The sequence below is a fragment of the Aquarana catesbeiana genome, linkage group LG01, assembly GCF_042186555.1.
Source record: "Aquarana catesbeiana isolate 2022-GZ linkage group LG01, ASM4218655v1, whole genome shotgun sequence".
Taxonomy (NCBI): domain Eukaryota; kingdom Metazoa; phylum Chordata; class Amphibia; order Anura; family Ranidae; genus Aquarana; species Aquarana catesbeiana.
The window spans coordinates 628086099-628106436 of record NC_133324.1 but is presented as its reverse complement, the minus strand read 5'-3'; the positions used below and the strand labels follow the sequence as shown (position 1 = coordinate 628106436).

General features: G+C 43.9%; 1 protein-coding gene across 2 annotated transcripts in view; it reads right to left on the bottom strand.

Moving 5' to 3' along the window:
- Nucleotides 1-2200: 2200 nt before the first annotated feature.
- Nucleotides 2201-20338, bottom strand: part of HERC3 (HECT and RLD domain containing E3 ubiquitin protein ligase 3) — a 116453-nt gene continuing 98315 nt past the window's right edge. For both annotated transcript variants that reach the window (XM_073600915.1, XM_073600918.1), the window contains exons 20-25: nt 19715-19881; nt 17129-17195; nt 7655-7737; nt 5741-5924; nt 5430-5532; nt 2201-3146 (exon numbers count right to left, since the gene is read on the bottom strand). In XM_073600915.1, coding sequence (XP_073457016.1) covers nt 2938-3146; nt 5430-5532; nt 5741-5924; nt 7655-7737; nt 17129-17195; nt 19715-19881 — 813 coding nt within the window. In that variant the 3' untranslated portion in view covers nt 2201-2937. The remainder of the gene's footprint in view (nt 3147-5429; nt 5533-5740; nt 5925-7654; nt 7738-17128; nt 17196-19714; nt 19882-20338) is intronic.

The window sequence follows — 20338 nt, the reverse complement described above, 5'->3', positions numbered from 1 at the left end:
TGCTGTGTCCCTGTCCAGTGCTGCCTGACAGAAGAAGGGGGGCAAGCGGGGGAAATACACCGACAGCCCACACTTGCTTCTCCTTGTTACAGCGCCGCTGCACTTCTCACTCCCATGGCTTCACCGGGTGGGGGAATGGAGGATTAGAGAGTGCAGGCAGTGGCGGCGGAAGCTTCCCAGTATAGCTGGCGTGACCACAGAGCAGGCTCTGTGTGCCAGCTGTGGCACGCATGCAATAACCCTGAAACTGAGCTGCAGCACGGTGGCCAAGACCATACAGCAGTTTAACAGGACAGGTTCCACTCAGAACAAGCCTCCCCTATGACTACTTCTGCATACTGTTACTTCTGATCCCACATGCCTTACTCTGGAAATATTGTTTGCTCAGAATGGTTAAAACCATTCTTTTGGGGAGACTGGTTTTAACTAGTTTGAGTCAATATATATTGCTGGAAGACAAGGCGAGTTGAGTCAACCCAGGGCCTTGAGAGAGCGCTTGGGAAAAGAGGACTCTTGCTTTCAGGAATTGCAAATGAAATTACGGGCTCCCCTGGACTTGAGTGATGCTCTATTTATCTATCATCTGTAATCCATCTTTAACCACTTGCCGACCGCTGCACGCAGAACGGGGAGATGCCTATGTAAACAAGGCATTTCCCCATTCTGCCTTGTGACATGACAGAGATCACTGCTCCCTGTCATCGGGAGCAGTGATCGCTGTCATGTGAGTGGAAGCCCCTCCCCCCAGTTAGAATCACGCCTTAGTACACACTTAACGCCTTGATCGCCCTCTAGTGTTTAACCCCTTCCCTGCCAGTGTCATTTACACAGTAATCAGTGCATTCTTATAGCACTGAAAGCTGTATAAATGACAATGGTCCCAAAATAGTGACAAAAGTGTCCGTTGTGTCCGCCATAATGTCGCAGTCATGATAAAAATCGCAGATCGCCGCCATTGGTAATAAAAAAAAAATTAGTAATAAAAATGCCATAAAACTATCCCCTATTTTGCAGACACTATAACTTTTGCGCAAACCAATCAATATACGCTCATTGCGATTTTTTTTAACCAAAAATATGTAGAATATGTATCGGCCTAAACTGAGGAAAAAATTTTTTTTTTTTTATATAGATTTTTGGGGGATATTTATTATAGCAAAAAGTAAAAAATATTTTATATATTTTTTCAAAATTGTCGCTCTTTTTTGTTTATAGCGCAAAAAATAAAACCTGCAGAGGTGATCAAATACCACCAAAAGAAAGCTCTATTTGTGGGAAAAAAAGGACGTCCATTTTGTTTGGGTGCAACGTCGCACGACCACGCAATTGTCAGTTAAATCGACGCAGTGCCGAATCGCAAAAAGTTCTCTGGTCAGGAAGGGGGCAAAATCTTCCGGGGCTGAAGCGGGTAAACCAAGCCAAGTAAATTCCTTTTATTATACTACTTTTTTACTTTTTTGAATGATTGCACCACATCCACATATCTTAAAGTAGAACTATAGGGAAAACTTTTTTCCCCCTTTTGGATTGAGTAAGGAAGGGTTATAACCCGTCAGATTTTTTTTTTTTCGCCATCTGTGTCCCATTCGGATGATTTCCCTTCACTTCCTGTCCCATAGCCAAACAGGAAGTGAGAGGAAATTCCTGCAAATTAAATAAATTTTGGGGGACCCCCAGGTCACCAGAATTAATGTCCCTGATGGAAGATCCCCCCCCCCCTATTGCTTTTCTGGGGACAACGCAAAATTTTGGATTCTCTTTTACTTTCAACGATAATGGTAAACAGGAGAGGGTGAATCTCCTTAAAGGAGGAACAGGGAGCAACAAAAACTGACAAGTGTTCTAATCCTTCTCCACTAAATCCAAAACTAAAGTAACATGTTCACTTTAAAGAAATAAAAAATGTACGTGTGGCTCATAAAAAAAAAAAAAAAAAAATCACATCCCTTCCTACTTTTTCAAACCAGAGCTAAAAATTAGCACATGTAATATACCATAGACCATTTTTCTTGTTTAGCCTACTATGTCTTCAGGTAAAGTATGTAGCAACACCAGAAAAAAAAATTTGAACATTTCAATATTATTATACACTACAAAGGAATGTTATGTTTCTCTTAAATTGCATCACAGTCATTCATTCCAACATGGCAGCCAGTAATCTTTATGTTTACAAATGATCATAACATGAAACTTTTGGATATAGTTGGTAGAAACTGTGTGATCAAATTTATTGGATAAAAGTTAAGGTGAAACGCTTGATCTGAATTGGAACAGTCAATGTGATTAGACACGGCTTTAGTGATCTAGTAGAATACATTTTCGGTAGGATAAAATATGTCAGGGTTTTAGAAATACAACTTGGAAATGACCTGCAACCTTCAAAGAAGAGAACCCACCACCATCAGAGAAAGAGAGCACTAACTGGGGAACTCCAACAGAGAACACCAGCTTAGACTTGATCAAAAGATTCCAGAACGGATACAACACTAAAACCTTGAATTTCAATACTGATTTAAAATGGCTAGCTTGAAGGATGAATGTTTCACAAATGCTCAGTGCTCACAGAAAAGCTTGGATAAAAGATAGACTTCCCAGTCCTGCTTTAGCAAAGCTGAAAAAATGTCACATTTTGATAAAATGGCTTTTGCCAAACCAACATAGAAAAAACACCAACAACAAAATAAGATCAAAGCAAAAAAGAGGCAACGGAATTATAAAAAAAGTGAAAACTTTTGGAAATTTCAAGAAATAATTAAGAAACATTTCCATCTGGGTTTTTTTGCTTTTTACATTTTGGTTCCTTTACAAAAATAGAAACAGGAGAATTTATTTTAAATGTATACAACATTGGGTGTATTTTACATTAATATTAAATAAACCCATAAGAGATAAAGTGCATTTTGTCCGAGGGAAGCTCAGGAACAAAGGGCAAGTTTTTTAAGCTAGGCTGAAGCCCTCATAATGGTCTATGGCTTGATTGAGTCTTTTCCTGAGGGTTTCTTTGCTGCTGTACTTGGGAAGGTCCAGCAGGTTGTAGCACGTGTGAGCCACAGGCAGGTAGTCTTCACTGCTGGATGTTGACTGGATGATGATATGTAGGCTGGACATGCCGTAGATAGGTATACGATCACTGCCGGTGAGAAACACTGAAAAGACAACAGTTCAGGCTTGAATGGATTACACTTACAAAAGTTCACAACTAATCAGGTTACATTTAAATATACAGTGTACAAACCAAGTTACACCACTCAACACTGTCAATATAGAACTGTTAAAAATCAGGATAGGAACAGCCAGGGCTATTTTTCCTCAGAGAAAAGGTGCAGGAACTCAACCTCCTCCCACTTGAGGGAAGGTTGGGCATGGCCAGCCCTCTGCATCAAATTGTGGGTGTGGCCAAATTGCAGTGGGGCATTGTTACATACCATGTGTTTAGGAGTGCGCTGTGTACACAATGTGAGGTTGAACAGTGCACTGTGAAGGGTGTGCTGTGTTCAGAGTCGAGGGGTGTTCCATGTACAATGTGCAGGGTTCAGGGGTGCGTTTTGATCAGAGTTGAGGGGTGTACTATGTGCAGGGTTGAGGGGTGCTTTGTGTACGATATGCAAGGTTGAGGAGTGTGCTATGTACAGAGTGCAGTGTTGAGGGGTGCGCTACATACAGAATGCAAAGTTGAGGGGTGCGCTATGTACAGAGTTGAGGAGTTGCACTGTGTACCCCCAAGTCCCCCCCCCACCCGGTAAAAAGCTCTCTCCCCAGATTTCAGTATAGCGCTCACCCTTCCCCCATTAGAAAACAGCAGAGATTGGGGCTGCTGCATAAGAGCAGCTACAACCTACAGTATGAGATTGGACAGTGCAGTCTGCTGGGGGGCTTCAGGTGGAGCTTCCACTGCTAAACTAACAGTGGCTGTGTTTAATCCCTGCCCCCTCTCTCCTCTGCTCTCATATAGAGGTGTGCAATGCAGGAAGGGTGCTAAGCGGCCGCTGGGAGATGAGCGCTGTCGCTTGTAAATACAGGAAAAAAGCCCCTGGAACAGCTGAAGCATCTTATAATGATGCTACTCTGAAAATAGACATGGCAAGCTTCCTTCCCCCTTTTTACTATTCTGTTTCATCGTACTTTGAGACTATTATGTGATACCATGTAACTCCACAACATTTGTACTGTTGATTTATTTAGCCACTTTAATACTGGGCACTTGCACCCCCTTCCTGCACAGGCCAATTTTTAGCTTTCAGCGCTATCACATTTTAAATAACAATTGCGCAGTCATGCAACACTGTACCCATATGACATTTTTCTATCTTTTTTTTTTTTTAAGACAGATATAGCTTTCTTCTGGTTTTATATAATCAGCACTGGGTTTTTTTTTCACTAAACAAATGAAAATTTTGACAAAAAAAATATGCTTTATCTTAGTTTCGGTTATAAAGTTTTGCAAATAAGTAATTTTTCTGCTTGTGTGCTGATGAGGCTGCACTGATCAGGTGGCACTGATAGGCTCAGTTGGGGCTGCACTGATCATCAGAACACGGATGATCAGTGCCCTGATTTTCAGTGTAAATGTCCCTGTCACACTTGCTGGTTACCAGCTCTCCTCACGCTGTGACAGCACGTGAGGAGAGGAATGCAGATAACCAGCAAGTTTGTTTACATGTGATCAGCTCTGATTGGACACAGCTGATCACATGATAATTGGCCACTTGGCCCTTTACCCAGATCTGTGATCAGCTGTGTACAAAGGACACAGCGATCACAGAGCCTGCTGGATGCGCGCCACAGGGTGGCATGGTTCTGGGAAGATGCCCTCCCAGAACTGGACGACCGTGCTGTAGCCGTCTTTTGGAACATTCAAAAGTTTAGAAAAACCTTCTGTAACCAATGCCATCGGTACGTTTTGCAACAATAACGATGCAAAAGGAACCAGCTGATATTATTTGCACTGACAAGAGGCAGGATTGCTTTCTAATTGCTGATAGATTTCAGCTGGTCTCTTGGCTTTCCATGCCTTTTTTACACCTCCCTTTCTTCATGTGTTCAAGACTTTTTCCCTGTGTCATTCCATTTTATTACACATAACTTAATACCTGAACTTATTTGTTTTGTTTCTTTCTATGCATGGGTTGTTAGCGACATGTGGTGAAAATGGCACCTTTAGAAATAAATATATTATATATATATATATATATATAAAATGTGTGTGTATATCCATCTATCTATATCTATCTATATATGAATATAGATTATACACACACACACACACAGTATATCCTCATTCTAGGAATTTGTACCAACTTTTCTGTAAAATCTGCTAAAATCTTTCTAATATATGCTGGACATGTTGATCCTTTAAGTAAACAACACCCTATATCCTATATACCTGTACAATTTCTTACAAAAAAAAAACATTTAAAAGCATAACATACACAGAAACTGCTTCTTCTTCTCCAAAGGGAATTCATGGAATGTCTCCCAGAACATCCTCACCGTTGGGTGCTCTGCAGAGTAGTCACCCTTGTATATGGCACTCTAGAAAAAAAAAACACACCCAATACTTTTCCAATTTATCAGTTTTCATTACACACATACACACACACACTGCTGTATATGTTTTTCTGTACTGTGTTCTGAGGTCAAAACACAACTATAAAATGTTTGCCTTGATCTAAGTTTGTTTGACAAGCCTAGTGTCAGAAGTTACCCACAATTCCTCAGTACCCCATGTCTTTAAGCTCACCTCTTCCAGTTCCTGCCAGTTGTAGTTGGTGCTCCCAACAACCATGGCTCTCAGTTCAGATGGCTGAAACAGCTCCAGCACTTTCCCACCACAGACTTTAAGGAATCCTGTAGAGAATGCATCATACCATTCCTGCACGGACTGGTTAAAGATGTAGTTGACATAAGCATCAACAAACTCCTGCCTAGAAATACAGAGAAAAAGCAATAAATGCTGTACAGAATAACAGAAAATATGACACTTAAGGAGTTCTTCAAGCATGTAGTGGTGTCTGCATGTTATTGCTCAGTGTGGGCTTTCTGAAGGTGTCAATGGTGGAACAATCCTGGCCATTGAGCACCGACATGGCTGTTTATAGTATCCATCATAAATCCACGTGACAGGGTGACAACACAGGAAAGCAATTGTGAGACTAGGACACAGCATGGTTAGCCATAACAGAAAGTGGTTGAACATTAACCTTCAAGGTTAAATTTTCAGGTATTCTTTAAACAAAATGCAGTACAGAACATCAATACTTTTTCTTAATTGAACTAGCATCAAGTCAGAAACAGTAGCTGTGCTGAATAAGATCCTTCCTCATTGACTTAGAAACTTCTCCATGTATTAATTTCATGAAAGGTGCAGATTTAAAAAAAAACTGACAATCACTTTTGAAATGACATGCTCTTATTAGGGTATACTTGCCTCAACCCAAAGCATTTGGTATTATTTCTATCTGCTCTCTCCTTTCTCTGCAATCTGCATGAGTTCCTTCTGACAAACTATGGACACCAGGCAATCCTGAGAGATGGCCTAACCCCCCCCCCCCCCAATCTAGCAGACACCAGGTGACCAACAGCCTTGGCTGTGAACATTTCCCTATGAGACTGTGTAGAGCAGTGGTCATCAACCCTGTCCTCAGGGCCCACTAACAGGCCAGGTTTTATGTATTACCTTGGGGAGATGCAGACTAGAATACTGCAATCACTGAGCAGCAAATGATATCACCTGTGATGTATTTCAGTTATCTTGCAAACCTGGCCTGTTAGTGGGCCCTGAGGACAGGGTTGATGACCACTGGTGTAGAGGATGTGTGTTCTTCATTTCACTCAGGTCTCAGATTACACTCCACTCTCTGCTGTGCAGTGAGTGAAGTTAGATCCCTGCCCTCTGCAAGCTCAGAAATAACCAATGATGTGTGAACTTTGAATGGCTATAGAGGAAAGAGGACAGAGGATAAACAGATACAGCATATCTAGTAGGATTGGTTTCATCCCTGTGTATCACCTCAGGCCAGTAACTTCCCTGGGTATATGTAAGGGTTTACAACCACTTTAAAGTGGTTGTAAAGTGGTTTAAAGGCTGAAGGTATCTTCATGCATTGCATGAAGGTAAAAAAACCTGTGTGCTGCTCCCCTCAAAAACAAAGACTTGGTGGGCACACCCTAAAACTACATTAAAGATAGTGCTGCTATAAGACCATGCATCCAGAACAAATGATTACAGTGCACACATACAAAAATGACACTGGCTCCCTCTCCTGTCAATCACAGAAAGGTGAGCCAATGAGGAGAGAGTGGGGGCAGGGCTTTGCGACTCTATGTGTCTTATGGACGCATAGAGCAGGGCTCGGGACCTAGCACACACCAGTGCCCCCATAGCAAGGGGCTATAGCAAAGGGCTATTGGGGGCATTGGTCAAGGGGGAAGAGCCACAAGCATCGGCAAGGGACCAGAGAAGAGGAGGATAGGGGGGTATGTTTTTTAAAAGGAAAAAAAAAAGCCCAACCTTGAATACTACTTTAAAGCCAGTTGTGACCAGTAAAGCATTCTTAGAAAATGTTCACGATACACCCAGTACTTGGGATGGATTTACAGACTTCTCTAGTCATCAATATTTATCTATACACACAATCTTTTAAGGGTAACAGACCTGTTGTCTTTCTTTACGGTTACTTTGTCTCCTCCAGGTAGCAGGGGTTTCATTTCAGTCAGCCCATAACTTTCCCGACATATCTAAAAACACAAACATATTCAGCACCTACAGATAACATTCTTCAATAAAGCCCAAGCCTTTTTTTTTTTAGCTTTAGAAAAATAGGATACGGTTAGACCCTCTGCTGTTTTACTGCTGTCTGTGTCCACACGGGCAGTATTTCCCCTCACTTCCTGCCACAGAGGCACAACAGGAAGAGAGGAAACCCCCCTCTTATTGAAGTCACCATTACAGTTGTCCCCATTGGAAGGTTTTCTCCTGCTTCGGTGACAAGTGGAAAATCTTGAATTTCCCATCACTTTCTGTCCTGGTGATCATGGTCACCAAGAAAAATAGAGCGAGTAAATCTCCCCAGTATGGACACGTATGGCAATAAAAGCCTCAGAACAGTTGTATTGTACGTGTCTCGCACCCTACAGGCTTGGCTACATTCGTTTGTTCAGGGTGCTTCAGAATATTGATGGATGCAGCCACCGTGTAATTACAAAGAAATAAGGCATGTGAGGCTTTTTTATGTGAAGGAATAAAGAGATTACCATCTTTTCAAGGTGTGCTGATGAAGATTTTTATTTATTTCTTAGTAAGAATCCTAACCTTTCCATACTTTACACTTTAAATGTGCTGTGCCCACACGTCCCGTCTTATCGGTGTCTGTTCCATACATCCAGTAGAATGACTCAGTTGAAACCCATTGACATATGGATTATGTCTAGTAGGAGAGTTTTTCACTGAAAATATTGCATGGTGTAAAGCTCTCAAAATGTTCACCACTCATAATACATATACACAAGGTCTTTTGTTGCGTTAGGAATGATCAGAATCTAAACAATCATTTCGTCCATCAGACTTGCACTGCCCCTGGATGTAGGTCAACGGATCTGCCAACAAATTTCCAACCCTGCACTACAACCTGTTGGCAATTATTGAATTTGCTCAGTCCTTCTTAATACCATCATATGATGGTGTCAAAAATGTTTAGTTTAAATATGGCCTTAGTAGTTTTGAGGTGTTACATCATATAAAGCGTGGGGTCAGCAAACCGTTGATTGCAGACATCTGACAAAGAGATCACGATCAGAGAGGCAATTTACAATATGTAAAGGCGAGTGAGGGAAGTATTAAGTAAGGGTGGGGCTGGGCAGGAACGAGAGAGACAGCGCCAATTAGTGAGCTATGGGAGTCCTTGCACAGCCAGCGCTGTAAAATCATGAGCTATGTCTGTTTTAAGGCAGCCTGGTGCTGCAATACAGGCATCTGACTTGTAACAGACCTAACCAAGATAGGGGCTTTTGGAGAGGACTAGGAGTAAGCCTCTTACCCACTGACTATGGTCCAAGGAGAGAGCAGATCATTCTCTAAATGATGGACCACTACTTAATGGACACGGAGAATGTGGTTTGGATTACATCAGATGGGACAGTAATATTTATCCACAATATCTTATTTATATAAAGACTATTCCTGGTTTGCTTTATTCTGAACTATACATGTTTTTGAAAGAGCTGGTCACATTGGCCTCTGTTCCATGTAGGAGCCGAACAGTCTGTTACTGGAGGTCTCCTGCTATTGTCTGAAGGTGTTCTGTGTTTATACTTGTAATAATGTGTATTGTACTTTCTGAGCTAGAAGCCGGCAAGTCTGACCTGGAATGATACCTCTGAGTCATCCAGGTAGCTAATTAACGTAATGTTTATAGCGTAGGTCGGTTGTTGCAACTATATTTCTGTGTACAGGTTGTATTGTTAGGGTAATATGATCAGGAGGGGGGGGGATGTCCTCCTGTGGGATATAAAAGTATGAGTTTCAAATAAAGTTGAGTTTCAAATAAAGAGAGTTCCAGCTTTGCAGCCAAAGGAGTCATGCCTAGTTCTTAGCTGCAATAGGCAGCTATAATATCAGATATCAATGTTTTAGATTGGAGGAAGCTGTCTACTGACAGAAGCACTCATGCAGAGTGTGGGACGGGTTCCGTGACATTGGTAGCAAGAGTTGGGATGTTTCCTGCAGTCTGGGACATCTAAACCTCCACCAGGATCCAAGGTCTGGATAGCAGAAGAGAGATACAGATACCAGCCGCCATGGAAGAGTAATTTGGAAGGACGTTGCGAGAGATGCAGATACAGCACAGAGGACCAGTGCCAATGCATGTCCTGCTGGCATGGTATGATTCTGTCCGCTGTGAACTCTTGAAGGAAACACTAGCCCATGAGCAGCGCCACCAGGAAAAAATTCTCTCCTCCATCCAGGAAAGGTACTGGTCACAGTATGGATTGCGGGTGCTGTTTTTGGGGGAAAAACTGCACAAGGAGCAGAAAGCTGAGTTAAGCAGGCTGGTCTGGGCAGAGATGCGGTTGGACAAGAGCTACAGAGCCCTCCGGTGGCTTGTATCCCAAGCATGCTCTTGGATAGCGGATGACAGCCAACAAAAGGCTTTGGCTACGGCAGCCTGGGATTGTTGTACTGGAAGCTGTCAAGGGACCCTGACTTTGGGAGCAATCTGGAGTGGCGTTTGGAAAAAATCATGGATTACAGAGAAGAGATGCTGAACATCTTGGAAGTGCTCTGGAAGATATGGCGCTTCTGGCTTTTCCGGAATGGCTGCTGGAGATCGCCTACAGACAGCTGCTAGACTCTGCTCAGCAGCAGGGTTGGGCTCCCTTGCCTGGGACTATCCAGAAGTATCAGCCAACAGTTTTGAAAGCCTGGCTGAAGTGTTGGCAATGGGGCAGAGTAACAGTGTGCTTTGCCCATCTCCGCCCACAGCTATGGAAGCGGAGGTCTTATGGCGGACGCAGCAAGTGTTGACTCACCTTGACTATCCTGTTTCTGCACGGGATGATCTTGTATGAAATGCGTCTGTCCAACGGCAGTTCAAGGGCTCGGGAGAAGAGGAAGCCGCCTTCATTCCTCAGCCACGAATCAAAGAAAACAGGGATTTGACTTTTCATCAGAGGATGGTATGGATGATGAGTCACCTGCCAAAGTGTTGGCAAGGGCCCAAGGGCCACCAGCCCGTGCCCTGGACTTTCAGCAATTTTAGAGGCTGGGCATTTAATAGACTTTTCTGTAGAGGAGGAACCACCTAGCAAACCTCCAGCAGAAGAGCTGGCATCAGGGCCTAACATCATTGAGCTCTGCTCAGCACCAACAGCAGCTTCAGCCTCCCTGAGAGAAAAGGCAGCCGGCTGTTCTCCTACACCACTGACAGGTACATGGGATTTCCTGCTTGCAGCATCTGTGGAGTAACAAGAAACTTCTCCAGCTGAAGCGCTGATAACTGGACAGACGGTCCAAGACCTTTGCCCCACACCTGCGTCAGTATCGGAGGCCCAGGGTGAGAAGGTGCCAGTCGCTTCCCAGCAGCAGATCAGGATCCAGGGGAGAAGGGAGAGGAGCTTGTCATCATCCCTCCTCAACAGTCAGCCAGAGCGGATTATGGGGGGGTCCCCAGCAGAAGCGCTGGCAACAGGGCAGAGCATCGCTGGCCTCTGCCTAGCACCTACAGGGTCTCCACAGCTTCAGGGAACTGGGGCAGTCAGCCCCTCTGCCCAACAACAGACCGAGCCATGGAATGGTAAAGACCACCCAGCTGAAGTGCTGGCGGACGGACAGAGAGTCAACGACCCCATCCCACACCTACTGACGGTAACCCTTCCATGCAGCCAAGAATGGAAATCAGCTTGACCACCTATGTAAATTCACTCTGCTCGACGAACGCATGTCCAGACCAAGTGGAGGTCTGGGACCTTGTTAATCGACTTTTCAAAGGGGAGAAATGTGACAGACCTAACCAAGCCAGGGGCTTCTGGAGAGGACTAGAAGCAAGCCTCTTACCCACTGACTATGGCCCAGGGAGAAAGCAGATCATTCTCCAATGATGGAACACCACTTAATGGACACTGAGAATGTGGTTTGGATTAGTTCAGATGGGACAGTAATATTTATCCACAATATCTCCCAGGAAATATATAAAAAGATTATTGCTGGTTTGTTTGATTCTGAAATATAAAATGTTAATTGAAAGAGCTGGTCACATTGGCCTCTGTTCCATGTAGGAGCCGGACAGTCTGTTACTGGAGGTCTCCTGCTATTGTCCGAAGGTGTTCTGTGTTTATACTTGTAATGATGTGTAAGTCTGGCAAGTCTGACCTGGAATGATACCTCTGAGTCATCCAGGTGGCTAATTAACGTAATGTTTACTATAGGTCGTTGTTGTAATTTTATTCCTGTGTACAGGTTGTATTGTTAGGGTAATATGATCAGGAGGGGGGGATGTCCTCCTGTGGGATATAAAAGTATGTGTCTGAGTTTCAAATAAAGAGTTCCAGCTTTGCAGCCAAACGAGTCATGCCTAGTTCTTGGCTGCAATAGGCAGCTATAATATCAGATATCAATGGTCAGACTGGAGGAAGCACTCAAGTGGAGTGTGGGAAGCGGTTCGGTGACATGACTGACATAAGTGAAAAGGCAGCAGGAGGCAGCAAGCAGTAATGACAGATCCTCAGTGCTGGACTGGCAGTGTTATACAAAAGACAGAGAGGAGGTAAGGGTGCTCTGGTGGAGGTGGATAGCTGGTCAGGGGGATGATAATGGTGAGGTGGCACTTCTGGCAGCACTTTGGTTTGAGGAGAAGCAACTCTGAAGATATAAAAAGGGAAGAAAGGCGCCTCTAAGTGCGGTACGCAAAGTTTAATAAAGTGCACAAGGGGTTAAAAGCTCTTACAAGAGAGCGTTCAAAGCATAGTAAAATAAGGAGTCCTCATCTATGGTTAAAGTTCATCCTCAACACGGTGGTGGAGAGCAGTGTTGAGCCGTCCAGCAGCTGTGAAATGTTCTCGAACTTGCGGGAATGAGGAGGCAGCAGGGAAGCCCGTGTTCCGGGTTCACTGTGGGACACACGAGGCTGATGGTGTCAGTGAGAAGTGGGCGGTAACGTGTTTCGGAGCACGCACGGCTCCCTCGTCAGACCTACGCCCATACTCCTCAAGCTGGCTTATGAGTGGTGGGGGGAGGAGTAAGGGGAGAAGTATGGGCGGATGTTGAATACATAATTAGAAAGGGAGTTACAGGTGTATTGCGAGGGCGGTCGAACAGTCATACACACGCAAATTCGATCGTTCGTGCTAAATACAATGAAATCTAGAAGGAATTTGAAACAAGGGTACCAGGCTCAGATGGCAGTGATTTGGTTAACAATGAATAAGTATACAGCCGTGTTACAGGTGCGGCCGGGCGTCTATACACATACAAATAAGGTCATGAAACTTGCATACTTAACGAAGAACTGGAAATTAACACAGACTACTTGACCCGCCTCCTGCGATATTATGGTGTCCATTTTTTTCCATTATTCGTATGTTATCCACTGTTAACCTCTAACCTCATCTTTTACACTACACAAGTCACATGACCCGATATATCGAGTTGTTCATTTATTCATCCTTTCCCTCCTATTCCTATACATTATTCAATATAATAGATAGATTTATATATATTTTGTGTGACCATGATTCTATTAATAATTTGTCGACTAGTCTAGGCTATCACTATTCACATTTAGCTACTACCTTAATTTGCCATCTGTCTTGCCAAGTATTACCCAAAATCGTAAGATTACTGCTACTGGCATAATCTGTACATTTTGTATAGCATCCACTACATCCTATTACCAAGGCTTTCTATTGTTAAATCCCTTCATTAAGTATACAAGAGTATACAAGAGATTCATGTTAAGTGGTGTGGTCCCCCACGTTACTAATGGAATAAAAAATAAATATAAATAAAGCTACCACATGTGATAAATGAAACTGCTGCTAAATCTAGAATGTTCACAAATAATAAACAATAATCAATGTGTATATAGTGATCAGCATAGTTTCTCAACATAGACAACAAGTATTATGAATATGTATATATGTACAAACGATGTTGAAAATGAAAACTCAATTAAATCACCACTGATAAAGGTCAAGGTGCAAAGTGGATTAAAATGAAAAGTCCAAAAAGATCATCCAAAATCCAGTGGGTAAATAAAGAGTCTTTCAAGAATAAATCTCTTAAAACGAGTGATGCTGAAACGTCACACAACTGCTCAGTGTCCAGAGAACTCTCACCTCCATAAAATGATGAATCAGCCTTAAGGATAGCCCTGGTGATGGCGATCTCCCACTTACAGACTCCTGGCTATCGGCTCTCGGTATTTCCCTCAGGATTCCAGACAACATGTGGGAATGAATTAAATGCCTCCCATAGTGTAGTATATTTAAACAAAGATTTATTGAAAAACAAATGGAACCTAACATTTAAAAGAGCGTTAAAAAGCGGATTGACTAAAACAGCGGCGTTACAGACACCTCTCACATCACTTCCGGTCCTTTCCTTACTTACGGCCACGCCCTATGCGTTACGTTACGTCACATGACGCGACTTCATCATTCCCTGATGAAGTCATGTGATGTAACACGTAGGGCGTAAGCTTCTATTTGCCTTTCAATAAATCTTTGACTGTTTAAATATACTACACTATGGGAGGCATTTATTTAATTCCCACATGTTGTGAGGTTTCAGCATCACTCGTTTTAAGGGGTATATTCTTGAAGGACTCTTTATTTTACCCACTGGATTTTGGATGATCTTTATCAGTGGTGATTTCATTGAGTTTGTCATTTTCAACATCGTATGTTTATATATATATATATATATATATATATATATATATATATATATATATATATATACACATATATACACATTAATATTCACTTGTTGTCTGCGCTGATTACTATATACACATACAAGATTCATGACCTTATTTGCATGTGTATAGATGCCCGGCCGCCCCTGTAACACCACGTCTGTATACTTATTCATTGTTAACCAAACCACTGCCATCTATGCCCGGTACCCTTTTTAAATTCCTTCTAGATTTCATTGTATTTAGCACTAACACTAACGATCAAATTTGCATGTGTATGGCCATTAGGCTGCCCTCGCAATACACCTGTATTTCCCTTTCTAATTATGTATTCAACATCCGCCCATACTCCCCCCCCCCCCCCCCCACTCCTCCCCCCCACCATTCATAAGCCAGCTTGAGGAGTATGGGCGTAGGTCTGACGAAGGAGCTGCGCATGCTCCGAAATGCGTTACCACCCACTTCTCACTGATGTCATCAACCTTGTATGCCCGCAGTGAACCCGGAACACAGGCTTCCCTGCTGCCTCCTTGCTCCTGCACGTATGAGAACATTTCACAGCTACTGGAGGGCTCAACACTGCTCTCCACCACTGTGCCGAGGATGGACTTTAACCACAGATGAGGACTCCATATTTTACTATGCTTTTACCACTCCACGATCCTGAAAGAGCTTTTAACCCCTTGTGCGCCTTTCTTCCCTTTTTTTAGTGTTATATAAGGCTGTTGCCTACAATGCAGATGTGTGAACCTGCCAGACAACATTTATTTAGTATTACAGTGGAAGCTGCCTGAGAGGAGGAAACAGTTAATGGCCAGGGCTGTAGATACAAACAGGCAGCTGCTTGTTACACACCACTGACTGATGTACTGTGCCCTATGTACATCTCACCTCTGTTTACATTTCACCGACCCTGTGCTCGGTGTTACTACTTACCAATGAATACTGACCCCTGCCCTCTGCCCTGCTGACCCCTGTAGTCTGCCCTACAAAACTGCCGACTCCTATACGCTGCCCTACCTACTACTGACATGTGTACGCTGCCCTACCTACTACTGACCTCTGTACGCTGCCCTACCTACTACTGACCTCTGTACGCTGCCCTACCTACTACTGACCTCTGCATGCTGCCCTACCTACTACTGACCCCCGTACGCTGCCCTACATCCTACTGACCCCCGTACGCTGCCCTACATCCTACTGACCCCCGTACGCTGCCCTACATCCTACTGACCCCCGTACGCTGCCCTACATCCTACTGACCCCCGTACGCTGCCCTACATCCTACTGACCCCCGTACGCTGCCCTACATCCTACTGACCCCCGTACGCTGCCCTACATCCTACTGACCCCCGTGCGCTGCCCTACATCCTACTGACCCCCGTGCGCTGCCCTATATCCTACTGACCCCCGTGCGCTGCCCTACATCCTACTGACCCCCGTGCGCTGCCCTACATCCTACTGACCCCCGTGCGCTGCCCTACATCCTACTGACCCCCGTGCGCTGCCCTACATCCTACTGACCCCCGTACGCTGCCCTACATCCTACTGACCCCCGTACGCTGCCCTACATCCTACTGACCCCCGTACGCTGCCCTACATCCTACTGACCCCCGTACGCTGCCCTACATCCTACTGACCCCCGTGCGCTGCCCTATATTCTACTGACCCCTGTGCGCTGCCCTACATCCTACTGACCCCTGTGCGCTGCCCTACATCCTACTGACCCTCTGCCCTGCTGACCCCTGTAGTCTGCCCTACAAAACTGCCGACTCCTATACGCTGCCCTACCTACTACTGACATGTGTACGCTGCCCTACCTACTACTGACCTCTGTACGCTGCCCTACCTACTACTGACCTCTGTACGCTGCCCTACCTACTACTGACCTCTGTACGCTGCCCTACCTACTACTGACCTCTGTACGCTGCCCTACCTACTACTGACCCCCGTACGCTGCCCTACCTACTATTGACCCCCGTACGCTGCCCTACATCCTACTGACCCCCGTACGCTGCCCTACATCCTACTGACCCCCGTACGCTGCCCTACATCCTACTGACCCCTGTACGCTGCCCTACATCCTACTGACCTCCGTACGCTGCCCTACATCCTACTGACCCCCGTACGCTGCCCTACATCCTACTGACCCCCGTACGCTGCCCTACATCCTACTGACCCCCGTACGCTGCCCTACATCCTACTGACCCCCGTACGCTGCCCTACATCCTACTGACCCCTGTACGCTGCCCTAAATCCTACTGACCCCCGTACGCTGCCCTACATCCTACTGACCCCTGTACGCTGCCCTAAATCCTACTGACCCCCGTACGCTGCCCTACATCCTACTGACCCCCGTACGCTGCCCTACATCCTACTGACCCCCGTACGCTGCCCTACATCCTACTGACCCCCGTACGCTGCCCTACATCCTACTGACCCCCGTACGCTGCCCTAAATCCTACTGACCCCCGTGCGCTGCCCTACATCCTACTGACCCCCGTGCGCTGCTCTACATCCTACTGATCTCTGTACGCTGCCCTACATCCTACTGACCTCTGTACGCTGCACTCTCCAGTTTTTGAAAATCAACCCCAATGTGATCTTTCACCCGACATTTTCTGCTAGCAATATCCTTTTAATTGAAACATCAACAGAAACATTTTGTATAATCAGTAACATCATTATATTGTAATTCACAATGCAGAGATCCTTACTGTAAAGTTAAGGCAGAAAGTTTCCTCAACATCTTCTCCAGGATAGTCTAGAAGTTGTTGTAGGCTCCTATAGGAATGATAGAATGATTTTACTTTAAACAAGATTAAAGGATGGGAAAAAAAAAAGAAAAAGAAAAAAAGAAGAAGAAAGGAAGAACTTTCACGCACTCATAGAAAAAACAATGTACAGTGATTCAAAATGGCAATGAAGTGTAAGTCAACCACCGGTCTTTCATTTAGGTTGTTTTGAGGGAACATCTGATCTTGAAAACTAATTTTGTCTGGTCTCCTACCTAAAGTCAACCATGCCATTCCTCTTGCCATCCCACCTAACAATACTTGTCTCCCTCTCTCATGTCACAGCTCTCTAGAAATCTCTACTCAATAAGCAGCTCTGCCTCAACGAAAGGGTCCCCTCCCCTTTGATTAAAGCTTGTCATACACTGACAGATTTTTCTTTTGTTGGTTTGAAAAAAAAAATCGAACTGCTTCTTCTACACAGCTTATATAGCAAGGACAGATGAATCTTCTGCTGTATTACCTGAACAGCAGTTGCGCCTGAATGGATACAGCCAATGTTCAACCAACAATTTTCTGCCCATATCCTTGGGTTTTTCAGTGGCAGGATGTCTGGCAGGATGTGGCCAATGGGGATATCGCATATATAAATGGTGCAGCGCTATTCTCATAAATCTGCTCCACTGTGCATACAATGTATCACACTAAACGAATCTGTGACTTGATAAAACAAAAACTGAAAAGTACAATAAAATAAACATATAATCAAAGTCTTTGTAATGTGTATTAATCCACCACTGTGCTCCTCAGCAATCTTCTTACATAAAGCAAACGTTTCCACCACCAGGGGAATTATGCTCTCACCTCACTCCTATTAATCACAGGCTTTTCTTTCTTACAACTCCAGCCAATCCCTCAGGGATGGATATCTCCTCTCTTATCCTTGGATATGGTTTTCCTCTCTCAAAAGCTTTTCACATGGACCACATGAAATAGAAAGGCAACTGCATGGCGCTCTCTGTATAAATCATTTGTTAAAATACCCCCATTACAAAGACTTTGATTATATGTTTATTTTATTGTACTTTTCAATTTTTGTTTTATAGAGTCACAGATTCATTTAGTGCGATACATTGTATGTACAGTGGAGCGGATTGTATGAGAATACAGCTGCACCATTTATATATGTAATTTTCTATTTGTCTGGTGTAGTGAATGACTGATCGTTGTACAGCAGCCATTTCATATTTTTAGATTTCATAATTATTATTATTCATTCATAATATTTAAATTAAATATTTTTTGAGATTTATGTATGTTTTAGAGCCCTTTCACACTGGGACGGGGGCGGCGTCGGCGGTAAAACGCCGCTATTATTAGCGTTGTTTTACCGTCGGTATGCGCCCGCTAGCGGGGCGGTTTTACCCCCCGCTAGCGGCCGAGAAAGGGTTAAATACCACCGCAAAGCGCCTCTGCAGAGGCGCTTTGCCGGTGGTATAGCCGCACCGTCCCATTGATTTCAATGGGCAGGAGCGGTATACACACCGCTCCTTCACCGCCCAGAAGATGCTGCTGGCAGGACTTTTTTTTACCGTCCTGCCAGCGCATTGCTCCAGTGTGCAAGCCCTCGGGGCTTTCACACTGGAATGAAAGTAGCTGCACTTTCGGGTCGGTTTGCAGGCGCTATTATTAGCGCAATAGCGCCTGCAAACCGCCCCAGTGTGAAAGGGCTCTTAGTATACAGGTCACCGATTTAGTTCATTTGTGTTTTAGGATACCAGGTAGCGCCGATTGTTTCACTTTATTTATATTCAACAGGGATATCCACTAAGCAAATTTTGGCCTGTTCATCAGGAGCCAGTTGATATTCACAGTGTATGGCTAGCTTAGGACCATTGCCTCAGGACTAAGGATATAATTGTAATTAAAAAAAGCATATTTTCTTTATTATGTATACTTCACTGTAAAGAGTATTTACATGTGCTGTACCCTGTATTTCCCTTAAAGTGGTTGTAAACATGAAGTGACTGGACTTGATACGCAGAGATGAAACAAATCTTCCTAAATAAGTTGTACCTGTTTCATCTGCAGTCTTCTCTTCCCTACATCCATTCAAAGTTTAGAATTTATAAAGCTTGTCTGAGCAGCCAGAAAAAAAAGGGGGCAGAGAGCTGAAATTACACTCTGCAGAGCTCATTGAGGAGAGCTCTGAGAGCTGATTGGAGGGAAGGGACACCCCCCTTCATACAGCACACAGGAACAGAGCTGAGGCTGTCAATCTGCTGTCACCAATTTTCTCTTGGTGTCAGGAAAACATGTCAAAAGTGACTCATGCTGATAGCAGAGGAATGAAACAGCAGACAGAAAGAACACTTAGTGTGTTGAGACAAGTACACACTATAGAGTGATGTGCTCTGTTCATATTTCATGTTTGAGGTTTATAATTACTTTAAATACCCAGTGCAACTGCAACTTTCAGATAACTCTAATTTCTGTATGACTGCCCATTTGTAAAGTTTTCCCAGACAAGTGCATGTGTCACATTGCTAAACAATTTGCTACACATACCTTCCTTCTGTGGGTGACAACTCCTTGAGATCCTCTAAATTTGCTGGAACATTCAGGAGCTTCTTATACAACACCAATGGGAAGTGAAGATCAACTACTGTGAAATTATAGATGGCTAAACCACACATGATGCCAATCAGGTGGAACCAGTTATGTTCTACAAAACACTAGATGAAAAACAGCATGATAAGAATCAACTTGTAAAAATTGATGGCTTGAAAAGTTAAAATGTTATCCCCTAAACTGGATACATGGTAGTGCTAGAGGGATCCAACTTTACTGGAAATGTATTTACACTGTGTTTCTCAGTGCTTAGTGTTAGGACATCTATGCTGCTTAGGAGATTAAGGCCCTGTTCACGTGGGTGCCACTCGCCCACTCTAACTTTTCAGTGCCACACCAATTTGAAAAAAAAAGGTTCCTGCACAATTTTTTGCAATTTCAGGTTCAACTTGCAGAGACACCTGTGCATGAAGTCGCACAGATGTCAGGCAAGTCACACCTGAAATCGCACTGACCTGCGCCTTTGAAATTGTGCTACTTCAAGTGAAATAGCATGATTTCAAAGTTACATTCAGAGTGAATGGGGACTAAAGTGTGTTCATTGAATATAATTTTCAACTA